General features: G+C 26.8%; 2 protein-coding genes across 3 annotated transcripts; one reads left to right on the top strand and one right to left on the bottom strand.

The window, feature by feature from the left end:
- Positions 1-3,792: 3,792 nt before the first annotated feature.
- On the bottom strand, positions 3,793-9,140 carry LOC107170146 (trehalase-like). Of its 2 annotated transcripts, none has more exons than XM_089221128.1 (9): positions 8,970-9,140; positions 8,616-8,897; positions 6,504-7,158; positions 6,315-6,439; positions 6,080-6,216; positions 5,851-6,017; positions 4,744-4,945; positions 4,279-4,475; positions 3,793-4,205 (listed from the first exon to the last, which is right to left on the bottom strand). In XM_089221128.1, the coding sequence occupies exons 2-9, from the start codon at positions 8,753-8,755 to the stop codon at positions 4,050-4,052; spliced, it is 1,779 nt and encodes a 592-aa protein (XP_089077254.1). In that variant the 5' UTR covers positions 8,756-8,897; positions 8,970-9,140; the 3' UTR covers positions 3,793-4,049. The 2 variants fall into 2 exon arrangements, with proteins under 2 accessions (XP_089077254.1, XP_089077255.1); XM_089221129.1 differs by having other exon boundaries at positions 4,056-4,192.
- Positions 9,141-11,327: 2,187 nt separating this feature from the next.
- LOC107171420 (ubiquitin carboxyl-terminal hydrolase 43-like) lies at positions 11,328-22,223 on the top strand. The gene is made up of 12 exons (XM_089219520.1): positions 11,328-12,222; positions 15,660-15,954; positions 16,019-16,261; positions 17,460-17,598; positions 17,666-17,810; positions 17,875-18,165; positions 18,239-18,344; positions 18,541-18,719; positions 18,809-19,014; positions 19,074-19,286; positions 21,582-21,682; positions 21,749-22,223. Exons 1-12 carry the CDS (start codon positions 11,762-11,764, stop codon positions 21,851-21,853), a joined length of 2,484 nt encoding a protein of 827 aa, XP_089075646.1. The 5' UTR covers positions 11,328-11,761; the 3' UTR covers positions 21,854-22,223.
- The last annotated feature ends 1,771 nt before the right edge of the window (positions 22,224-23,994 follow it).

Genomic DNA, 23,994 nt, shown 5'->3' on the forward strand with positions numbered 1-23,994 from the left:
TTAGATTTTTGGAAAATATTATATCTAACCAACCAAAAAACTTGAGCGATTTGTGCCTATATGTTGATAATATAATATTACACCCTCTAGTGGGAGTGGTACAACAGTAGAATAGGTACATACAATATTGTAATATTTTATTTATTAGCTAATAATTTAGTTATAGTAATTATTATCTAATTAGCTAATTTTTTACCTTAATCCTTTATTAAAGAGCTTGAAAATTCAATACATGATTTCTTATGAGATTTTCATAAATACATTTTACAATAGCTTGATTGGGCCGTATATCATAAAATATAATATTTAAATCATTGTATGTCCAAAAAAAAAAAACGTGTTTTTATATTAAACAATATAGCTAATTGAAAAAATACGTATTTTTAACTACCTATTTAATGTGTATATTAATATTAGGTAATATTTTCGCTTAAAAGTGAATACTTCGCATACATAGGTGACAACAAATCGTTGAACACAACGCTCAGCCATAGGCGCCCGCGGAAATTTTTCTAGGGGGGGGGGGGCAATGTTAGGATTTGAGGATAAATATTATAATTTTACTATAGGTATTTTAAAATAATAACCTTTTTTATTATACTCGTATACAATATATTATATTTTATTATATTACAACTTATTTTATACTTTAAATTTGTTGTATACTATGTATAGTATATACTGTATATAGTAATTTATCTTAAAACATTCAATTAAAAAAAATATTTTGAAAAAGCCAGGGGAGCAAATGCCCCAGCTTGCCCTCCCCTGCGGGCGCCTATGCGCTCAGCGTTAAACGTAAATTGAAACTGTAGAATTTTTTTTCAAATATTTATGCTAATATTATACTAGGTATTCGTCTACATAAACGGTATACTTTCATTATTATATATTTTTGTAAAATATTTTAACTTTATCAATTGTATAATCTTTAATTATTAATTTCCGCTGTTATATTATGTGACGTGTGTGCCTCTGAAATTACTCTTTGCCACGTCACTGTGCTGAATACTATAAGTATTAATATTATTAATTAAATATTAATTATTTTATCGTTATTTTTAACTTCTATACATCCATTTATATGAATGTATATTTTGTTTTTGATACCTACACCATAAAAAAATTCAATGACAATAATACTTAATTGTCAAAAACTGTTATTGCATGAAATTTTCCTTATTAGATTCTGAATGAAGTGATGAATGTATTGATTTTACAATGATGTCTGTTTTTTTTTTTGTGTGTGTCTATGCAGACATGTACAGTATAAGTAATCGAAATAATGCTTCAATTTCAAACTTTGGGGGTGGTTTCTGATGTAAAAGTGAATATCCTTGGTGCATTATAGAGGTCAAAAGTTAACATTTTCCAACAATTTTCAAAAAAATCAAGAAAAACAAAAAAAAAAATGACAGAAAAACGGGAATTTTTACGCGAAACCAGTTTTCGACCAAATCGATTTTTTATATGGTTGCAATTCAAAAACTAACCACTGTAAATACTTGAAATTTTCACCAAATGTTTATGGTAGTGCTATATATATATACAGTTTAATTTTCATATATAGGCGCAATTTTTTTTAATAAGCGTTAATAGTTCAAATTTTTACGAAATCTGTCGAAAACGCGAAAATTTGCAAATAATTTTGAAGTTGAAAAATCATAAAAATTTTTGTGTATATAACTAAGGATTAAAAATACAACACTAAGTTTTCCATAAGTTTTCCTTCAAGTAGCTATAGAGAAAACTCGAAGCATCATTATAGGAAAAATTTTAAGTGCGTTTGAATTTTAAATTTTTACGAAATAGCGTACGATAACGATTGATCCTCAAACGGTTTTAAATATTTGTTATTGTTCAAAAATTATAAGTCGTAGATACTTGAAAATTGTACCAGTTATTTAGATCGGTATTTTATTTACATGATTTAATTTTCAAAATATTTTTACTTTTTTTGAGATATTTATAGACAACCGAAATTTTAAATTTTTCTGACAAATTTTTTTTTGAGTATCGATAATATTTTTTTGGTCCAATTAAAATACTTGAAAATATAATACAAAGTTCCTCATAAGTTATTCTTATAGTGATTAAAAAATTATAAGAATACATAGCCAAAATTTTTTTTTATTAGCATTTGAAGTTCAAACATTGACAAAAATTCGTCAAAACCATGAATATTTGCAAATTATTTTGTAGTTCAAAATTCATAAAATTGTTTGTATTTATATCTAAGGTTAAAAAATTCAACACTAAGTTTTCCATAAGTTTTGCTTCAAGGTTAGGTAAGACTCTTCGTAGCTACCATAGGCGTGTCCACGGGGGGCGCAGGGTATGCACCTGCACCCTCTGCGATTTAAAGTGGCACCATGAATTAAGAAAAATTGTTCAAAAAAGAGGACTAGGGCCCATTAGTCCCTTGGGTTCGCACCAGGTTGCACCCTCTGCGTCAAAGGTCTAGACACGCCTATGGTAGCTACTGGCCGTAATATTATTGTATGACATATTTTCGGAAATAGAAGATTTATTAGATTTAAGCTGTTTAATGTATTTCCTAAATGGTTTTACATCAGTTAATATAATCTTATTTTCTAAATTAAGAATAAAATTTGAGCTACAATGCATTGACATAATCTTACATTCTTTACGTAGTTTGGAAAACTCAACATAATCAGATTGTAGAGCACTAATTTTGAACTTTTTATGAGCCAATTTTTTTAATTTTACAAGTTTACGTAAATCGGCGTTGAACCAAGAGGGACTCTGGTTGTTAAATAATTTGGTTTTAGGAACAAACAATTCAATAAAATGGTTAATAATTTCATAAAATGTATTAACAGCTGAGTCAATTTTCAAATCCTTAAATGAATGATTGAAATCAATACCTGACAAACATTTAGAAAAATTTGAAAAATCGAATTTAAGAAAGTTATAAAAAGTTAATTGATTAATAGCATCATTCCCAAATGAGTGATCAAAATTACATATAAAGTCTAAAGGAGGATGGTGTTAATCAGCTAAGGGGCAAAAGAACACCCTTTAAAGATCATTAATTTATCAATATCACTAAAAAGTAAAAATAAGATCAAGAGTTCTACTATTTTTATTATTAATAAAATTGAATTGCTTTAAGTTTAAAAATTGAATAAACGAATTAACAACAACATTTGCAGTAGAATGGATTACTGGGGACATTTCCCACCAATTTACACATTGTTAACTTGATCACGTGGTTCTCGATGCACTTTAATCGAATCATTCGTGATGCTTAAAAATGATATTTCTTTCCAATGTAGTATATTGTAAAACCATAAGATTTTGGGAGAGGAGTGGCTAAGCCCCCTATCCCCCTCTATTTTCGCCTATAGTCGAATCGTTGGAAACGTACTTGGGTCTTGGGTGAAAGAAACAATTTTATTCAATTATTCAAACAAGCATCGAAGAGCGTTTATCAGAATGAAAAATGATAATTACAAGATCGTTGATAGTTATTCAAATCGAAAAGTGGCAATGTGAATAATAAATCATCAGTATCGTTTATTTATAAATTGAAATGTGATTATAAGCAATAAGCTTTAGATAATTGAAAAAGTAGGTAATAAAAGAATGTCCGTTTGTTCTTCCATATTATTTTTATTTTTTATGTCGAGGTAGGTATAGGTTTTTTTCTATAGTTACAACTTAAGATAAATGAAACTAATAATATATATATATATTATAAAAATATTATACGATATAATATTATTGTTGCCGTAGGGTTTTAGTGGACTATATATAGATACATACACATTTTGGTTCTTACATTATTTTATATTAAGATTTGAAATTTGTTTACAAACATTTTAGTTTTTACATTTAAATAATTTATTGTGTTCAGAGACGGACACGATTAAACGATTAGAGACACACTAAAACCAGTAAAACCTACTTAATTAAAACATCAATTGCGCCGATATCGACGAGAATCGGATAATATAGGTATACAGATAAAAATAATAATAATAATAATTACATAAATTATATAATACAACAATTATGTAATATTTTTATAAGTCCGTTGTAATATCATTTGATGAAGTGTTGTAGTATAAATAGTTCCATTGATTTAAAAATTCCAACACGACACCATTTGTCCAACCGAATCCTAACTGTGGCGCGTATTCGCCACCACCACCACTTATTCCTAAAGCTAAAGCGTCATACTGTAAAATCATTATTAAACTATTACATTTGAAAAAATGTCTTAAATATTTCAAAGGTAAAATGGTTTCATACTTTTTCGAACATCGATTCGTTATTTGTAAATCCACGATAATTTGTGCGCAACCACACCTCAGCCAATTTCCCTGCAACTTGTTTTGCAATTTTTTGTTGAGTCTTATCCAGACCTTGAATGATAAAAGCTTGGAGCGGAGGCCAAGCATTCGGGAAATCCCATTGTTGTGACGATGAATACATTGACGTAGGCATTCCTATTGGGAAAAAATGGTTAAATGAGCTTACATAAATTGTATTGAGAAATACACTCTAAAAACTTGTCCAAAATAAAATCTTCAAAGTATAACAGCTATAATGACTTAAATTTTGCCATATTGACCCTAATTTTTTTATTTATATACGCCATGTACGATGTACCTACATATTTCATATACTTACATCAAGAGCAATTTTTTTTTTATTAATAATTTTTAAAATAATAATATTTGTTTGATTAAAATGGTAACCGGTAACAGTACCTACCATTGTATTTAATACTGTAATCGAGCTCGATTATACGTTCATCTCTCAAATATTTCAGAACTGAATGGGCCACTTTTTCTTTTGGCATTTTATAGCTTTCCGTCCACAGAGGTACAATATTGGATGCATAAAAATATTCTCGGCTCTTATTGTTGATCAAATCCCAATCAAACCAAGATCCTTTGTTTGGTTTCCACATAACCTAAAACCAAATATTTGATACAAAGAATATTGTATTCTTAAATTTATCAAATTTTTCTTGCATATTATATAGGCATTGATTATAAATAAGTATTATTTTATTATCAATAGTATAAGGTATTGATGTTTACAATGTTTACATTAAGGTACATATAAATATCATAAGCAAGGTTAGGGACTTATAGCACTTAAAATCATTAAAATAAGCGCTTAAAAAAGCTCTTATAAAAACATCATTATAAGCACTCAAATAAGCATTTAAAAACTTAAATTTTTGCAAAAATATTTATCAAAAAACAAAAAACTAAAAAATTCTAACTTAAAAATCAAACAAAATAGAAATTTATCTTTATCTTTATATTATAAAATAAATTAAACTTCACTTTCGAGACTTTAAGGATTTAATGGATTTTCCGAGGATTTTCTGAAAATGAAATGTAAACGATATTTATAATAGTTGAAAACATTATAAAAACATAGAAATACTGGTCAAATAAGCAAAAATAATCTGATAGTACTGATAAAATCAAAAGGTTACCTGTGTTCAGTGGCGGTTTGTTGAATTTTTTCTGAGGGGGGGGGGTCCTTTAATATTATCTCATAATATATAAGACCAAAAAGGTTAACCCTTTAATTGTTACATAAAAAAAAATATAGCATTTAAGATATATTAGATATAAGCGTACCTATTATCCGTATATAAAAATCGTAATAGCTATAAAAAAAAAAAATTACTGTCAAACCCCAAGCGCCCTGAGCGAATAATGAATCACAGCCTTAACTCGGAATCTGGGGGGGTTCCAGGGGTTTGGACCCCCCCCCCCCGTAAAACCACCACCGCCTGGGTTATTTTTGTTTAACTTTTTGTAACAGATATTAAGATATAAGAATATAATATACCCTTACTTCATGTATATTTTCGAGAAATTCATTAGCAATTGTTTTGTATTTTTCAGCATTTATTTCATCTCCCATTTGATCAAACCAAGTACTCAACGTAAGTGCATTTACATGAAGTAAGCTATTTAAGTCAACTGGGACAATGTTTGCCGTTTGTATATCAGATAAATTACCTGTATTAAAACACTAAGATCATAAATTATATTTCATTTTATAGTTCTAAATTGATGTTTACCGCTATTAGTGCCATTAGCTGTTATGAACCATCTACTTGAAAAGTCCCAACCAGATTCTGCTGCAGACTTGATGTGTATATATAATTCATTTTTATCTTCTTCTCTGTGGTGTTTTTCAGCTAGTTTATAATCGTTCCTTGGCGTATACATACACATTATTGTTGATAAATTTTAAAATTACAATAACTTGATACCTAGTTGATACTATATGTTATTTATTTATATTCTACAAACCTGTATGATTCTGGTCTTGGCCCACTTGACCGTGAGCTGTATCTAGCCATTTTAAATTTTCTACCATCCTTCTCGAAGGTGACCATTCGATTTTTTAACCAAAAAAGATATTCATTTTCCAAACTCTAAAATACATAATAATAAATTATAATATAGGTTTATTCACATTATTATTTTTATTGAACTTACACCTATAACAGTTTTTATGAAATTAAAGTCATTAGTTGCTTTATAATAACTTAATACCATCAATATAAGCATCGGTGGTTGTGATCTATTTAGATAGAAAACTCTGTTACCGTTGGGCATGAAACCAAACTGATCCACCAATGATATTATATTTTCAATAATACCACGGGCTGTGGTTCTCATATCACATTTCAGTAATCCATTAACAATCCAATAAGTATCCCAATAGTATAGTTCCTTAAAAATACCTCCTGGTATAATGAACCCATTTGGAACCCATACCAGTGAGTATTTATCTGGATGTATTTTTACGTCATTCTTTATCTTCCTGGCTAGGGTCATCCAAAGATCATTCAATGCTTTAGCCCAATATTTGTAAGTTTCATCTTTGATTCGATTAAAAATCGACGGTTTATCGATGAAGTCTGTAGGTGTCCATTTCTCTAATTCGTTACTTTCTTCGAAATTCTCAGTGATAAACTTGGCAAAATCTTCATCAGATGGTACATTATTAATTTTTCGTTTCATTTGATCATACTTTACCAATATCTCAGATTCAGTATATTTAAGTTTTTTAGATACAAAATTTTTACATTTTGGATGATTGCAATAGATTTGTACATCGTGCAAGACTTCGCTGTTGCAGTAAATTTTACTGAAAAATGTAAAGATTTTAAAGTAGGTAAATTATAATTTAATAAGTATAAACATTCTGTAACATAAAATAATTTATCGGTCATTACTTAATTTATGGTCATAAAATAGTTGTAATAACTAATAACACTATAATAAAGTAATAACAATAGCCTATAGGTAGGTACCTGCATAATATTTAGTGTCTCATAATAATTAATCATACATTTTTCATCATTAAGATGGTCATTTTCGTGTAATTATAAGCTAATCCATTAGTGAAAGTGTGAATTTAAAAGAATTATATAAAAAAAAACGAATGCCAGGTCATATATCTACTCACATCTCATAATAATAATAAATGAGATACATGTTTATTTGAAGTACCATATGTGGTCAAACTTCAAAGACCCTTTGACGACATATTGCTGTGTTTACTCTTACACCTACGATTTTCATACCATTTGGTATGAACTTGGGTCTATAATTTCAGAATTTTCAATTTATAATAAACTTAGCTTAGTTTTGGATATTTGCATATTTGAAGTCAATGTATTTTAAGTATAGTCTTAAATTAATGAAATGATAATTAAACATTAAAATAATAGCTCGTTTACTTTTATAAAAATTGTACATTGAATCTAATAATGCAGGATGTAGGTATATTTGTAGACTAAAGTTTCCATTATATTATAGTTGTAATATAATATACGTACATACCTTCCGTACATAAATAATGAAAAAAAATAGGTATATATATAGAATTAAGCTAATTTGATATCACCATAATAAGCTATACCGTTCGTAAACAGTAAATACAATTTATTAATTTAATAACATGATTTCATAATAATAGACCTATATTGCAATTGAATTCATTGAAACTCTATATAGTAATATATGAAAGCAGTAGGTAATACAGTAAAATAATATTTACATTGTATAATCTTGGATGTTGTTACCAATAATACCTATTATTTATATTATTCTATCAATTATGATTTTTAAATTAATCATTAAATCATTTTCGTGATATAATAGTAACTTTTATTTATTATTTTTAATTAATAATAAATGTACATGCAACATGTAAATAAGATAGAACTGGTACTGAATGATCTTTTTAACAATAAACACTCATTATATAAACAAATAATTATATTTTTGTAATTATTTTTTCATAACTTTCAAAACAATATTTTGGAAAAATACCACCCATCATTCAAGCCTAATTAGGTGAATTAAGTTACTTCTAATAAGACTAATCATACCACCAAATCATCTTTGCACATGATAGATAAACCTAATAGAAAATTGTTTCAAGATTTTTAGAATAATTTAAGCCAAGATTTACTCAAGTAATCTTGAAAATTATTTTAAATAGTAAAAACTTAAAAATTATTTTATTAAAAAAAAAAAATGTAAGACTGTTTGAAAAAATTGTGTCACTTTTATTGAATTATCTTGTATACTGTATACCTGTGACATGATGACGGAAGTTCATCCAATGGTTGAAAAAATGATTTTTTCAGATTTATTATAGCGTCTAGGGCAATTATCTGTTTATAGTACACAACTTGTAATAGCAAGAGCATAATAAGTAAGTAAAAATACTTCATATCGATATCAGTGATAAGAAACTTATATACACATGAAAGTAAATTATTGGCAGTTTAAATATGCAGACTAATTCACTTTTAACGATCTTTGAAGAACTCAGAGAATTAGATTGTTAAGTCCATAAACTTCGTGATAGCCGGGCTGAAAAATAAAAAAAGTATAGGTATGTAGAAACTGAGTGTCATCTAAAATATGATTTGTAAATCATAATACCATGTGTATCGTTGTATCTGAGAATCTGGCATCGTTTTAAGCGAATTCAACTGCAGTATAACAGTCAGAAATTATAAAAATATGTTTCTAGAGCTTTTAAGAACTTCCTATACTACATGTATTCGGTAAAATGATAATGGACTCATAGTAAACATCGCTACTTAGTACTTGTAGAATTATAGATGTTAAGTAAATTTTAAACAAAAACAAATTGTTGCCATGAATTATTATGAATTTTTCTAGCATGAGTTATTACCAATTAGTCTTTATGTTAATACCGATGGTATAATAACCACAAATTAGCTCTATTCACTAAGTTTAAAGCATAATCTTACTGTTCTAAGTAAAATATTCCCCCTGTCACTCATAAGTAGGTACATAATATAATTTAATACATTGTTAGGTAATTATATTAGATTATGATGCTTATACAGCAAGGTGTCCCGCGAAGATTTACCCATTGTGATACATTTTCGAAATTCTGGTTTTATACTTCATATTTTAATTTATTTTAATGTTTTGGTAAAAAATTTAAAAATATATTTTTTTTATTTAATTATTTACAAAAAAATTGACTATAGCCATTTGGTAGAGTTTATTTTTGCTGAAAATATTGTCGTTTCAAAATTTTATTTTCATTAATTTTCTGATTTTTAATTCATATTTAGTTTCGAGAAAAATTGTGAATTATTTAAAACCGTAGTGTTATCAGACATAGTAGTTATAATTATGGTTTATAGTTATAGTTATTTTTTTTAGTTAGATTCATATTTTATTTCTTCAAAACTAGAAAAAATATTAAAAATCAGAAATTCATGAACATTTTTAAAACGTCAATTTTTTTAGAAAAATAAACTCTACAAGATGGTTATCTTTAATTTTTTTTAAATTTATATTAAATAAATAAATATATTTTTTAAATTTTTTACCAATACAAAACATTAAAATAAATTAAAAATGAGATAAGTGTAGTTCTTATCCCTGCGAGTCTTATAACAAAACCAGAATTTTGATATCTTCATTATTTCATCAGATATCGCAATGGATAAATCCTCCTCTATACATATATATAACATAGGCTCAAAATTAAATTTCCCCCACTTGGCTCTCAAAATGCTTGACGTGGTCTTTTGTTCTAAAAAGCTCCTCCATTTTCCTCCCAATTTTAAAATATTATTCTATTGAGTCGCTTCTTATTATCTTGTTTACAGGGTGATTGTTTGTGGTTCAACCCTCTCCCCGAAATAATTTCTTTGAAAATTAAGTCAAATTATACACCTATTATTATAAAATATTTTTATCCTGTGTTTATTCTATATTTGTATGCCCTCTCCTTTCGAAGTTTTATTCTGTGTACGTGCCTGATCATAGTTAGTTAACCATCTAGTAGTGGAATCGCTAGGTACTGTTAAAACAATTATCCAATTAGTAATAATTTGAATAATATTTTGTTGAAACTCAAAAGGTTATTTTCCTTCAAAATAATTATCATTGTTATTTTTTTTTTTTTTATTGAGAAATCGCTAAATTTACAATTTATACAATTGAGTTTAGTAGATTATTAACTAAATGAAACGAGTGGCTTGAATGACAGAGGGGTCTGGGGACCGTCCAGAAACAGTAATTCTTACTTTGATGGGCTTTAATGGGAAACTGTTTTTTATTAGTATTTAAACAAGAACGTTTCTTGTCCATTTTCTTGGTAGGTTGTAGGGAATGGTTATAGATGATGAATGGGAAATTAGAGGGTTTGGCAGGTTCGGGTTATTAGAATGAAGTTTGGAATGAAATTTTTTGTAATGTATTGGCTCTGTATTACATTACTTTTTGTAATGTATGTTTGCATTAAAAACATTTATCAAAATAAAAAGTAGGTTACAATAGGAACAAGTTATACAATGAGTTCGCTAAAATGCTTATAGCCTCCCAGCTCTCATTATTTTGAACCTATATATTGTTTTATTGCTGTACACAAATAATAAAATATTTTACATAATATGATGGGTAGGTAATATTATAAATATTATGTATGTATTTTTATTGTTTTCACGATGGTTATATTTTTTGATCATAATTAAAAATTATTATTGTAACATAAAGAATGTCTGAAAATGTCAAAAAAAAAAAAATAGGTATTACGATTTAAAAATTTGTTGTGTCCCTTCGGCCACCAAAGTCTGAACACGTCTATGAAATATGAATACTATACATCTATATTACGATTTAAAAGGTATGATAATTTATAATACTACTGTACTATTATAGAACAATAAATAATTTAGTACTACTATAAATCGTGTACAATAAATTAATAAATATAATATAATATTATAATCATCATTCATCATTCTCCGTCGGTTAGGCGGCAACACTGTATTGTCTGAAGGTTTTCGATAACGAGTTGATAAATTTTTCCGTGAAACAATATACAATAATAATACATAATATTTTAACATAGTTTGTAGGCACCTACATATTATTATTATTTTGTATTTTGATATTGTAGACTTTAAAACGTTTAAAGCATTGTGAATTTTTGATTAATCGACGCGCCGTTTAATCGGTTCGGATGTGTCGCCGTCCATCAGACGTTTCAAGACTGTTTGCAGCTTCGTAGCTTGCCAAATCGTGTACATAATATTAAAACTACTAGCGAAATTCCTATTTTGTGTGTTCAACTTAAACTCTTCCCATTTGCTTTGTTTTTTTTTTGTTGTTTTTTATTTTCAAATAATTTATACAGTAATACATACTGTTCTAATGTTACCAAAATCTGTCGTTGACGTTTCGAAATGGACGAAATATCGTTGCTGAAGAAACGTACTTCGGCTGAAGCTCTGCACAACATGCTTCGCAATGAAGACCCCAACCCACCGACGTCCAAACTAAAACGATCTTTTTCACTTAAGCGTGACTTGATACGCAACAAACATGTGAAGCCTGGTGATGTAGACGATGCTAGACTAAAGCTGTCAATGCTAAGGAAACCGTCATCATGGAACAAGGTATTGGGGAAAATGTTGCAGAAAATGTCATACCTCGGTTTACAACAGGACAAGAGCAATTTATGTTCCAAGTATGATGCTTATGTTTCACGCTCGTCTACAGACATCTATAACGATAACACCTATCAAACTCCGAAAATTTTAAGCGGTGACAAAGTTCCGGGTGTGGTTGGTCTACGTAACCAAGGAAATACATGTTTCATAAATGCTGTGTTACAGTGCTTAAGTCATACAGATGTTCTAGCCAGGTAATACTTACCAATCTTTGAAATTAATTAATTTTCTAAATTTAGATCATAGCAAGGTTATCTTAATCTAGATACCTACTAAGTTATAAGTAATTTAATGTAAGATATCAATACCTATAGCATAATCAATAGTTATGTATAAAATTAATAAATGGTTTAACCTTTTATATAAACATATTTCAATAATTAGATAATCTGAAGTACAAATTCATTGATTTCAAAAAATAATTCTTAAACTTAGTATGTTGCCTACATTCATGTGTTATATTCACATTTGAAAACTAATTTTATCATAACTTACTAAAGTTAATAACTTTTACCTATTTTTTAATGTCTGGCTATTTCTCTTTTTCAAAAAATCAAGCTTATAAATAGTAGGTACTTATGTAGTGATGTATTCAATCAATACTCAGTATTCTCTATCAATGTTTTTTTCTACCTAATAGATTCTAATATTTTAATACACTATATTTTTATCGAAAAAAATATAAGTAAAAATATTAGTAGTTGTTTTCAAAATCATAACAATTGATAGATATTTTTTGGAACATTTGTCATTCTGTATATAGGTACCTTGGTAGGTACTTATTTGTTGATATATTATATTATGTACTTATAATACTATGTTATACTATATATTATGTTGTTTTAATATTATATTCTTAATGTAACGGTATTGTGTTTAAAATTGAAATTTCAATCATTTTTTAATCCAATTATTAGCTCCATCTTAAAGTTAAATTAGATTTATGCTCTTCTAACTGGAATTTCTCAAATTTATCGCCTTCCTTTTGCTATAAACTCAATGCTATTGCCTATTAAGAACAATCTGTACTTTGCTACATACGTCACACAATTGTTAAATGTCTTTTTATAAAATAAAATAAAACATTGGTTTGATTCAATGTAACGGATTACTTATTTCAATAAACTATTAAAATTTAATAGGCAGAGGTTGCTACAATTTTTAATTTGTATTATTAATTTATGGACTAGAGTAATTAATGACTATATACTAATATACTTTTCTTTGAATATAACAAATCTTGTAATTACGTCATTTTTTATATGACAACTAATAATAATTATTGGAGGCATCATATAAATGCTATTAATAGAAAGTGTCAAAATAACTAGGTACTTTGTACATGTTTGTGAATTATAAAACCAAACTATTTTATAACATTAATACACTGACTGATAGGTACTTCATAAATATTTAAAAATATTTTTATGATTTGATTGGGCATATTTACAAACTTAAAGTGGGATAGTTAGATATGGATACCTATATTAGCCATTAGGTAATTATTGATTTTTATGATTTTATAAAGCTCTTCATTGAGCACAATATATTTACATAAAATTTGCAATGTTTATTGTTTATTAAATCTAATGATAACTGTTCTGATCTTTGAAAATGCCTTGCATTACTAAAATTCTCTAGTCTTTCACTTGGCCAACCTGACCATATTTTGTATATTACAATGCTGTCTAGAAACCATTCACAGCTATGATATTCAAATTTTACTCAGTCCTACTAACCAAGTTTTGATATTATTAGAGAAATTGACCAGAAATATAATTTTTCAATTTTTTTTTAAATACATGCTCAGTTTTCGACAAATTTGAGAGGTTAAGATCTAATAAAACTAATTGTCAAATATTTTTTTCTTATACTAATTTTAAAGATATTTTAGTAAGTACAATATGTAATTACAATTTATGACTACCTATTAATATAAATAAATTTGTCTTATATCAAATAAAACATAAAAGATACACAATAATACAGTTTAATCCCCATAAAATTATTAACTTATAATTACTTTTAGGCTAATGACCTGGGATGTTGAAGCCTTTTATTCCAATAAAAAAAATAAAAAATAAATACAGTTTAAATCAGAGGTGGCCAACTTGCGGCTCGCATCTCTTAAAAAACCAATAATTACCTATTAACAATAAAATATGATAAAATATAAAAGTTATAAAATGTATTTTTAAACATTTTAGCTCTTGATATCATTGTATTTTTCCATGTATTCATGTTAGCCACCCCTAGTATAAAAATACACTTCTTATCCACAACAACAGTAAAAACCCGAATATTACATTAATATTAAAATTTTTTAAAGTTAAGTTAAAATATGGATTAAAATATAAGTGGGTAAAACATTGGGTAACACTCGCTAAGATCTCATGAATAATATGAGTTTAAACTAAAATATTAATAAATATTAATATCATTGTTATTTGTTCAGCACATATATTTTAAAATTAATGATCTCATTATAAAAAAAAATACACTTTTTATTCTTGTATTATTGTACTATGGTTGTAGAAAATGTTATCATCAAATTTTATATATTTTTTTATTTAGAAATGACATATACAGGTGATTCTTTTATCAAACAACACTCATTATTTAAAAAAGTATTGACTTTTTTCAAATTTTTTTTTTTCAAAATTGTAGATTTACACTCTTCTTGAATTGTTTATTATTTTTATATCTGTCACCTTATATTTATTAGATAAACCTCTAGCAACTTTTTATTTTCAAATGGTAACTTATACTTAAAATTTCATAAATTAATAAAGCTATTTTTTTATTAATTATTACGTTAAAGTTTCAAATTTAGTGCTAGTAGTTTATGAGTTATAGGTATTTAAAGTTTAGATTGGCAGAGTGGAGTGGTAAGGGGTTACCACGCAAAATGTTTGTCCACTACTCCGCTTGTCTAAACTTTAAATACTTATAACTCATAAACTACTCGTCCTAAATTCGATTTTTATGTATCAACATTTTTAGAAAAATATTCTGCTTTGGAATATGAAATTAAAAAACTATGTTACCATTCAAAAAAGTAAAAAACTTAAAAAATTATAAGGATAAAAAATATAATTTTTTAATAAAAGCGTTGGTTTTTTAACAACTTGAAACTATGTAAAAAAATATTTTGAAAAAACTCAATACTTTTTTAAATAATGAGTGTTGTTTGATAAAAGAATCACCCTGTATATTAAAATTAAAAAATAATCTTTACAATATTTAACAGAATCAGGTATTCAATATTGCTATTATGTATGAATATTAAATAATAAAATGCATTGCTTATAATTTACCTATTTATAATACTATGATATGGCATACTTGATTTTTAATTTTTTTAATAGGGGGTCGCATACCAACAAAGAGTATATTTTGTAGGTTAAAAGTAGGTAAAAAGTCTCTATAGCAAAAAAGTTGGGAAACACTTACATAGATAAACATCTTATCTTATCTTTAAACATTAAATTTAACTATATTATTTTATTATATTATGTATATATGTATTTAGATATTATTATTTTTTTATGTTATATAATTATTTTGATTATAAAAAAATAATTTTAAAATACCAAAAAGAACATTTAATATTATGATTTTAATGTTTTAGATATTTTGTAATGGATCAATACAAAATGGACCTTACTCGAAGAAATAAATTGAACTCAAAAAAATATGGTACACGAGGAGAGATGACTGAACAGCTGGCATTATTATTGAAATCTATATGGCTTTGCAAATATGACCCAGATATGTCAAATCAATTTAAAACAATTGTAGACAAATATGGTACCCAATATCGAGGAAATAATCAGCATGACGCACAAGAATTCTTATTATGGCTTTTGGATAAGGTTCATGAAGATTTAAACATAGCTACAAAAAAAAAATATAAAACAATTAGAGTAAGATGCTTAAATAATAATTGTTTTTATCTATTATGTTACTTATCATTATTATTTTTCTTAGAACACATTTGGGAGACCTGATGAACAAGTAGCAGCTGAGACTCTTGCTAATCATATACGTTGCAATGAGTCCTTTATACATGATGTATTTCAAGCACAATTCAAATCCTCTCTTACATGTCCACGCTGCATGCGTCAATCCAATACATTTGATCCATTTTTGTGTATATCAATACCAGTACCACAATGTTATTCAATGCCTGTTTTTATTACTGTTATTTATACTTCCCAACAACCAAGAGATGTAAGTTTAAATCTTTATTGTTGTTATTGTTCTTACATTTTAAAGTCTATAAAGCTTTTTAAATTTGTATAATTTTTTTTATAAATATTTTCTCATTTTCTGATAATCTGAATAAACTTTTGATTTTAAAATATTGATCACTATTAGTCATATCAAAACAAAATTCATATTATTTTTTCTGTACATATTTGTTTATTTATAAATACTCAATTAATAATAAATTGATTGTTTGCTGTAAGTGCTAAATATATATCTACTGAGAAAGTTTAAACTTAATGAAATATTTTCAAGCTTAAAATGGATAATATTTTCTTAATCATCAGTCATCGCCTTGTTAATACAATAGTATATATGTCTTAACCACTTCGTGAAATGGAAATATATTTTTTACACTTTGTGAAATTCAAAAATATTTCACGAAATGGTCACTCTAATTTAACATCGTGTAATTTTTTTCACAAAGTGAATGACCACCTTGTGTACTGAAATACAAATTTTTAACAACTTATTCTACCCTTACAAATGTAACTTAAATAATTATGTATAGTAATAAAGTTTATTTATATCATATTAATTTATTAACCATATTGTAAACATTTTTTATTTATGAGAGCAGGAAATTGAATTGTGACAACGACTGTTACATTTTAGACTACCTTTAAAACAAACACATCTTTTGGTTTGACAACCACTTTTACGCGAACAACTTAAAAAAAATCCCTGACCTCCAGATACAATTTGGACAGTTTTACACAAGGTTAATTTTTTTTTTTGTCAACTTCTTCAGCTAAAATACAATTCATTTTCCTGCTCTAATAAATAAAAAAATGTTTACAATACGGTTAATAAATTAATATGATATAAATAAACTTTATTACTATACATAATTATTTAAGTTAAGTTAATAAGGGTAGAATAAGTTGTTAAATGTTGTATTTCAGTACACAAAGTGGCCATTCACTTTGTGAAAAAAATTACACAATGTTAAATTTGAGTGACCCTTTCGTGAAATATTTTTGAATTTCACAAAGTGTAAAAAAAGTGTTTCCATTTCATGAAATGGTCATATTTTCATGAAAAGATCGATTTCACAAAGTGACTATGACATATAAATTATATAGTTATAAATAATAACTTATACTTTCAATTAAAAAAAAGTCATATTGTTCTAATATTGTTGAAATTATTTATTTTACAGGTTAAACTTGGGTTGTCTCTTCCAGTTGATAGTAGTATAGCTGAATTTCGAGAGTTATTATGGTCTTATACTGGTATTTATCAAGAGCATATGTTAATTACTGAAATAACTGATATCGGTTTTAATCGAACATTTTGTGGTAATTATTCTTTATTTATTTTAATACTTTTCGTATAACAAACATAAATTTGAATTGTATATTTTAGATTCTATGCCAGCATCTATGATAAAAGAATCAGACCCCTTATACTGCTTAGAACTTCCAAAATTGAATGATTGCAGTAACGAGAGTGGACCTTACTTATTACTATGTTGGGTTAATATTCTTGTTGTTGAAGATCAATGTTCAAGGTTGTTTGTTTTAGTCATTTCAATATATATTCACTGTGTAAGTATTTTTGTTTCTGTATATCAGATTTGGAAGTGCTTATACCATGCAAATATGTCGTGAAACATCCTATAAGGACCTTCAAAAACTTTTATTGAAAGAAATGGCAGTGATGTTACATGATGATATATTAACAACTGATCAAGAAATACCATTATTTGGTATTCGATTGGCTGATGCAAGTGATTTACCTCAGTATTTAGATCCAACTGTTGAATTACCTCTTTTTACCGATCCAATTGATCAAGCATTAGCTATGTCTGGGGATCAGCCTCATATAAAATTAATTCTTGAATGGAGTCTCCATGCTAAGGAAGTGTAAGTATAAAAATTAATATATTTATTTAAGGGAAAAGAAGTTACTAATATTCAATATTTTTAATATTTTTAGAACAATTGCTGATCATTGTGATCAAGTTGAAGAGCATGCCAGTGTAAAACAGCTAAAATTAAATTCAGAAAAGGGAACATCTATCACGCTTGAACAGTGTTTTGATGTAAGTTGTGCACTTTTTTTTGAAATTAAATTGTTATAAAATATAAAATAAATTATTGGTGTATTAAAAAATTGTAAAATGTAATATTAATAATATTATATTCTAACTCTCTTTGATTTATGAATTAGGAAATTAATAATTTGTTTTGAGTTATATCTTATATCTAATATTATAATATTTGCTTTCAACATTTTAGTTGTACACAAAAGAAGAGGTATTAGGTCCAGAAAATGCTTGGCATTGTCCTCAATGTAATCTTAAACAAGAAGTTGTGAAAAAACTTGGATTATGGACTTTACCTGATATTTTAGTGGTTCATCTTAAAAGGTTTAGACAATCTCTTTCGCTACCGTCATCGCGACAGCACAATAACAGGTATTTGATGATAATATAAAATAATAATGGATTATTAAATTTCATTATTTGTAGGTATATTTACTTAATATAATTATTTTAATTTTCAGGCAACCAACAAAACTTTCTGTACTTGTAGATTTCCCTTTGTTTAGTTTTGATATGACCCCACATTTAGCTATAGGTCGGGATGTTAGGGTACCATTGAAGCCTCTAGCTTCTCGTCGGTTATCTTCTATACAGGATCATAACCTATATGATCTTTATGCTGTATGCAACCATCATGGATCAGATCCTCATAGTGGACATTATACTGGTTAATATACATTGGTCATGGTTAAATTATAACAATAAATATAATTATTATTTTTCTAGCATTTTGCAAAAATCCATATGATAAACAATGGTACAGTTTTGATGATACTAAAGTTACACCAATACCTGATACTTCTCTGGTCACGACTTCAGCATACATGTTGTTTTACCAACGACGAGATATGATTCTCAATAATTCTGACCATTGGGCCACAAGGTTACATGCACACATATCAAATAGCCATTCAGTTGGACAAATAGTTGATAATATAGGTAATTTATTAACTAATTGAAACATGATTTCTATTAAACATTAATGAGGATAAAAATAAACATTTTGTATTCTTTGTATATAGAAATATGCTACCTCTATTTTTTTATTCTATGTAAAATCATTATACTTATGGTACAATTCCATTTAATATTTGAGAAACTTCTCTTTTAAATTTAGTAGTGATGGGTCGAACCCTTATTTTTTAAATCGAACCGAACTTGAACTGAACTTTAAATATTTTTTTTTGAACCCGAACCGAACCAAACCTTTATATTTTCTACCGAACCAAACCGAACCTAGAATCATTTTAAGTTGAACTCGAACTCGAACTCAACATTTTTTATCATGTACATTGTACACACAAATTAAATCAACCATCATTACTATTTTATTTTAAGTCTATATTATATGACTGTATTTACTATAAATTTAGATTAATTTCTTATTTTTTTTTTTTTTTTTTATATGTACAAATTAAATATATAATAATTTAATAATTAATAAATAAGAATAATATTATACTTTATTCCCACTCGCTTGACGAAAACTCGTCTTGTTCACGCATGTTTGTTGCCACCAGTTGGCGAATGATGTTGACAGCAACGCCGCCGACGTTCTGTAAGTGTATACGTAGTGAACTATAATATCGCATGCGTCTAGGCCACGAGTACATAATAAGTAATAACATAATATAATAATATTATTACGATCTAGTTAATTCGTAAAATCTTTGTTAATTGTTATTATGATCATCTGTATGCACGGCGGCGGCTGTCAATATAGACGGTTGACGGCAGCCGCCGACAACTGGCGACCAATCACGAGCCGATAGTCTAATTATTTCTTAATAATCACTATCAATTTTTATTTTTAAAAATAACTTTTGAAGAATTGTATAAATATTTGGTCTTCGAACTATTGTGGTCAGTAAGCCTGGTTCGACGAATATTTTCAAGTTTGATTTTCGGACAATAAAGGATACTTAATAGTTCGGTTCGAATTTTTTTCATACCTAGTTCAAATTTCGAACAGAACCGAACATCAAGGGTTCGGTTCGGTTTGAGATTCAAACAGTTCGACCCATCACTAAAATTTAGACATATCTGCCTTTCAAAAAATAAACATCTGTTAAATAATAAAAAACACAAATCATCATTGTTATATGAATATTAGAAGTTTGTATCGGTATACTATACTCCTTATTATATCAAACATTTATTTAAAATTGGGTCTTTTAATATATTTAGTAATTTCTAAAACATAATTTAGATACAGTACATCATTGATTATCTGTCGAGTAGGGTTGTACGGCAACCACAGATAATTGAGTTTCAAAGTTAATCCACATAATACAAATTAAAATTAAAATTTTTTTATCATATTAAATAATATTAAATAGAATTTAATGAAAATTAGGTACTTAAATATACATATTTTTGTTTAACCATTCGTTTAATTTGTATAACATTGAAATATATTTTTTCACAAAATTATATATGCTTATTGTACAATTGTATATAAACTCTATTTTTAGAACTGTAAATAGTTTTGCGGAAAGCCATAGATAATCGAGAGTTTACTGTATAATATGTATTATTCAAAGGTATTAAGGGTGAGTGGGGAAGTGCATATGCTTACTGTTTTGTGTATCATTTAGTATTAATGACAATTTATTTTGCTTGTACCAACATGTATGTAAATTAAAATAAAATGGTACATACAATTATGCTAAATGTTTTAAAAACTACTCAAAAATATATTATATTTAGAAAGCATTGCTAATAAATATATAATTATACAAATAGCAATTGTTTCTTATAAGACACACTGTTAACTGACTTATTTGCCTAATGGATTCAAACAATCTAGTCCTGATTACTGATACATAGAAAAAAATTTCTTTGACTTACTACACCTGTTAATCGGTGTACTAAAATACATAATTGGAGAAATAATAAAATTTAGATAAATCTTATAAATTTTTTTTTGCTTTTGATCATAAATACATAATGATATATACCTAGAATTTAGTGATTATAATTAAAAATACATGATCATTAAATGATAAATATTTTTCTTAAAAATCTTTTTAATATTTAATATTTATATTTATTACGCTATATATTATATATATTTTTATTCTTGGGAATTTCACCTTATTGACTTTCTGTTTATATACCTACACAATCATTCTGATTCCAAAGTGAGTCTAATAAGCACAAACCGCTACAATGCTCATTAATTATAAATTGTATTTAAATTAAATTTTCCATTGTTATTATTATTATTTTTAGAGCACAATAATGATGATATTGCAGAATTAAGTGATTCACCATCAAGTCATAGCATTTCCAGGTCATCGACAGTTGAAAATGATATGGTATTTTCGAGATCGGTAAATATTTTAATGTTTTTTAAGTTTTCAGTCAGTAAAAATAATTAATTGTTTTGTTCTATTTAGAGTTCACCCATGGTAAATGGTAGAAGACAGTCTGATCTTTGTCTTGATGATACTGAAAAAAATTTTAAAAAACTTTTACATAATGCTAAAGAATCATGTATTTAAATTTTTTAGTTATATTATCATTGTTTTAAAATTGTTATTTTGAAGAATTTCAAATTGCTTACCATTGAAGAATTATTAATTGTTTTTATAATATTTAAGTTAGGTACACATAAATAATTACAATAACATTTTGGCAAAAAGTAATTTAATTTGCTCATAAAAGGAACATTCCTTATACATGTTTACAGTTTCTATACAACAATACGGAGAAACAAAATTTGTACTTACTACAGTTTTCTGATTTTTATACTTTGTTCTGAATAAATTGAAAATCTTGTATATGAATAATATAATATTGAAAATGTTTCAATATATGCTCAACAATATGTCCCTCAGAATATGTTGGTAATAAAATATTTTAGAAAATAAAGTTTATTTTTTAATTTCAAACAAAAACCTGAAAACCAATATTTGGTGTTTTTGTCGATATATCCGTCTTATGTGAATAATGTTGTAAAACCTAATACCCTGTAATAAATAGAAATTTGTTCCTATTAAATTAAATATTTAGATGATCTTAAATAGGAAAAGTGAATACTAATATAGTTTTTACTTTCTCATTTCATTACCTACCAATTAAATATAACACATATTAACATATTATATACTATTTTAATTAATAACTATTTAATATAATGGTGATCAACCAAAAATCTAAAAAAACTCCTATGAGATTATAGAAAATTATATTTTATATGCAATAGACAACAATTTTAAAATATTAATGGAATATATAATAATATCACATCATCTGACATTTTGATCACAAATTATGATTAATTCATCAATGAATAATTCTATAATATAGGACATTTTGAAAAAATTTAATACAAATAAACATGGACATTTTTTTTTAGTTGAGTAAATTAAATTAATTGCTGTATCGTAACAGAGTATCTACTCTATAATTGTTTTTACTCTCAAAGTGTATTTGGTGGTCTATACATGACATTATGATTACCACGTAAACACTGATGATTAAAATGCGTTAAAGAATTTCAAACTGGATATTTTTAAGGAGTTCAATTCAATATAGTCATATCTTTAAGCGAGTCTTGTAAACGTGTGTAAAGTACTAGGTGATTACCGATATCTATTATTGTTCGTAAGATTAGAAATCATTAATACTTATATAAATTGATTTGAATTCGTTAATAATATATACTTCTTAAGATCGATTATGCAACATTTAAGTTTTTAATTTCAATTTATCAATTTCAAATGATCATCATCAAAACTTTCATAAATACCTATTCAACCCAATTAGGAAATTAGGAAACAAAATTTAATAAAACATCTTGATCGCAGATTGGACCCACTCAAGCAGAAATAATAAATAAACAAAAATTCATAAAAGTTCACAAAGTTTGTTTTACTTCCCTCCTACATGGAAGTAGGTATTCAATTATCATTATGATCTTTAAGACTCTAAACCTTATAAGCCAAGCACCTCGCCAGTTCTTATCTTCCTATCAGTTAACTACCAACTTTTGCAAAGCTCTTCGAAAAATTAATTCTCCATAGAATTACATCAATAAATGACCAACATAATATATTACCTAAATCACAATTCGGTTTCCGTCGCAAACACAACACAATCCATAGAATCACTGACAAAATCTCAGCCTCCTTCGAGACCAAGCAAGATTTCCTCGGGATATAGATATATCTCAGGCTTTTAACCGTGTTTGGTATGATGGCCGATGGGCTTCTATTTAAACTAAAACAAACATTTTCTCCCTTCGCCAAAAAAAATAATTATTCAATTGTACAGTATATAAAAACCTAGAGTTCCCCAAGGCAGTGAATTTTATCGCCTATATTTTGTAATATCCTCATTGCTGATATACCTACATCAAACCAAACGCTTCTCGTCTTATTTGCTGACGAAACAGCAATAGGTACTACGTCAAATAAATTTTCTGATATCGCATCTCAACATTTACAATTACCTACATTTAAATAAAATAGAATCTTGGTCCAAAAACTGGAAAATTAAAATCAATGACGAAAAATCCGCACAGGTGAATTTTTCACTAAACAAAAGGGAAAGCCCCCTACTAGTTCAATAACAAACCAATTCCACTTCACCAGTCAACCATAGTACGTAGGCATAACTCTGGATAAAAAAATTAACCTGG

The sequence above is a fragment of the Diuraphis noxia genome, unplaced genomic scaffold (genome assembly GCF_037042655.1).
Source record: "Diuraphis noxia isolate RWA-SAM2 unplaced genomic scaffold, SU_Dnox_SAM2 contig0002, whole genome shotgun sequence".
Lineage (NCBI taxonomy): Eukaryota > Metazoa > Arthropoda > Insecta > Hemiptera > Aphididae > Diuraphis > Diuraphis noxia.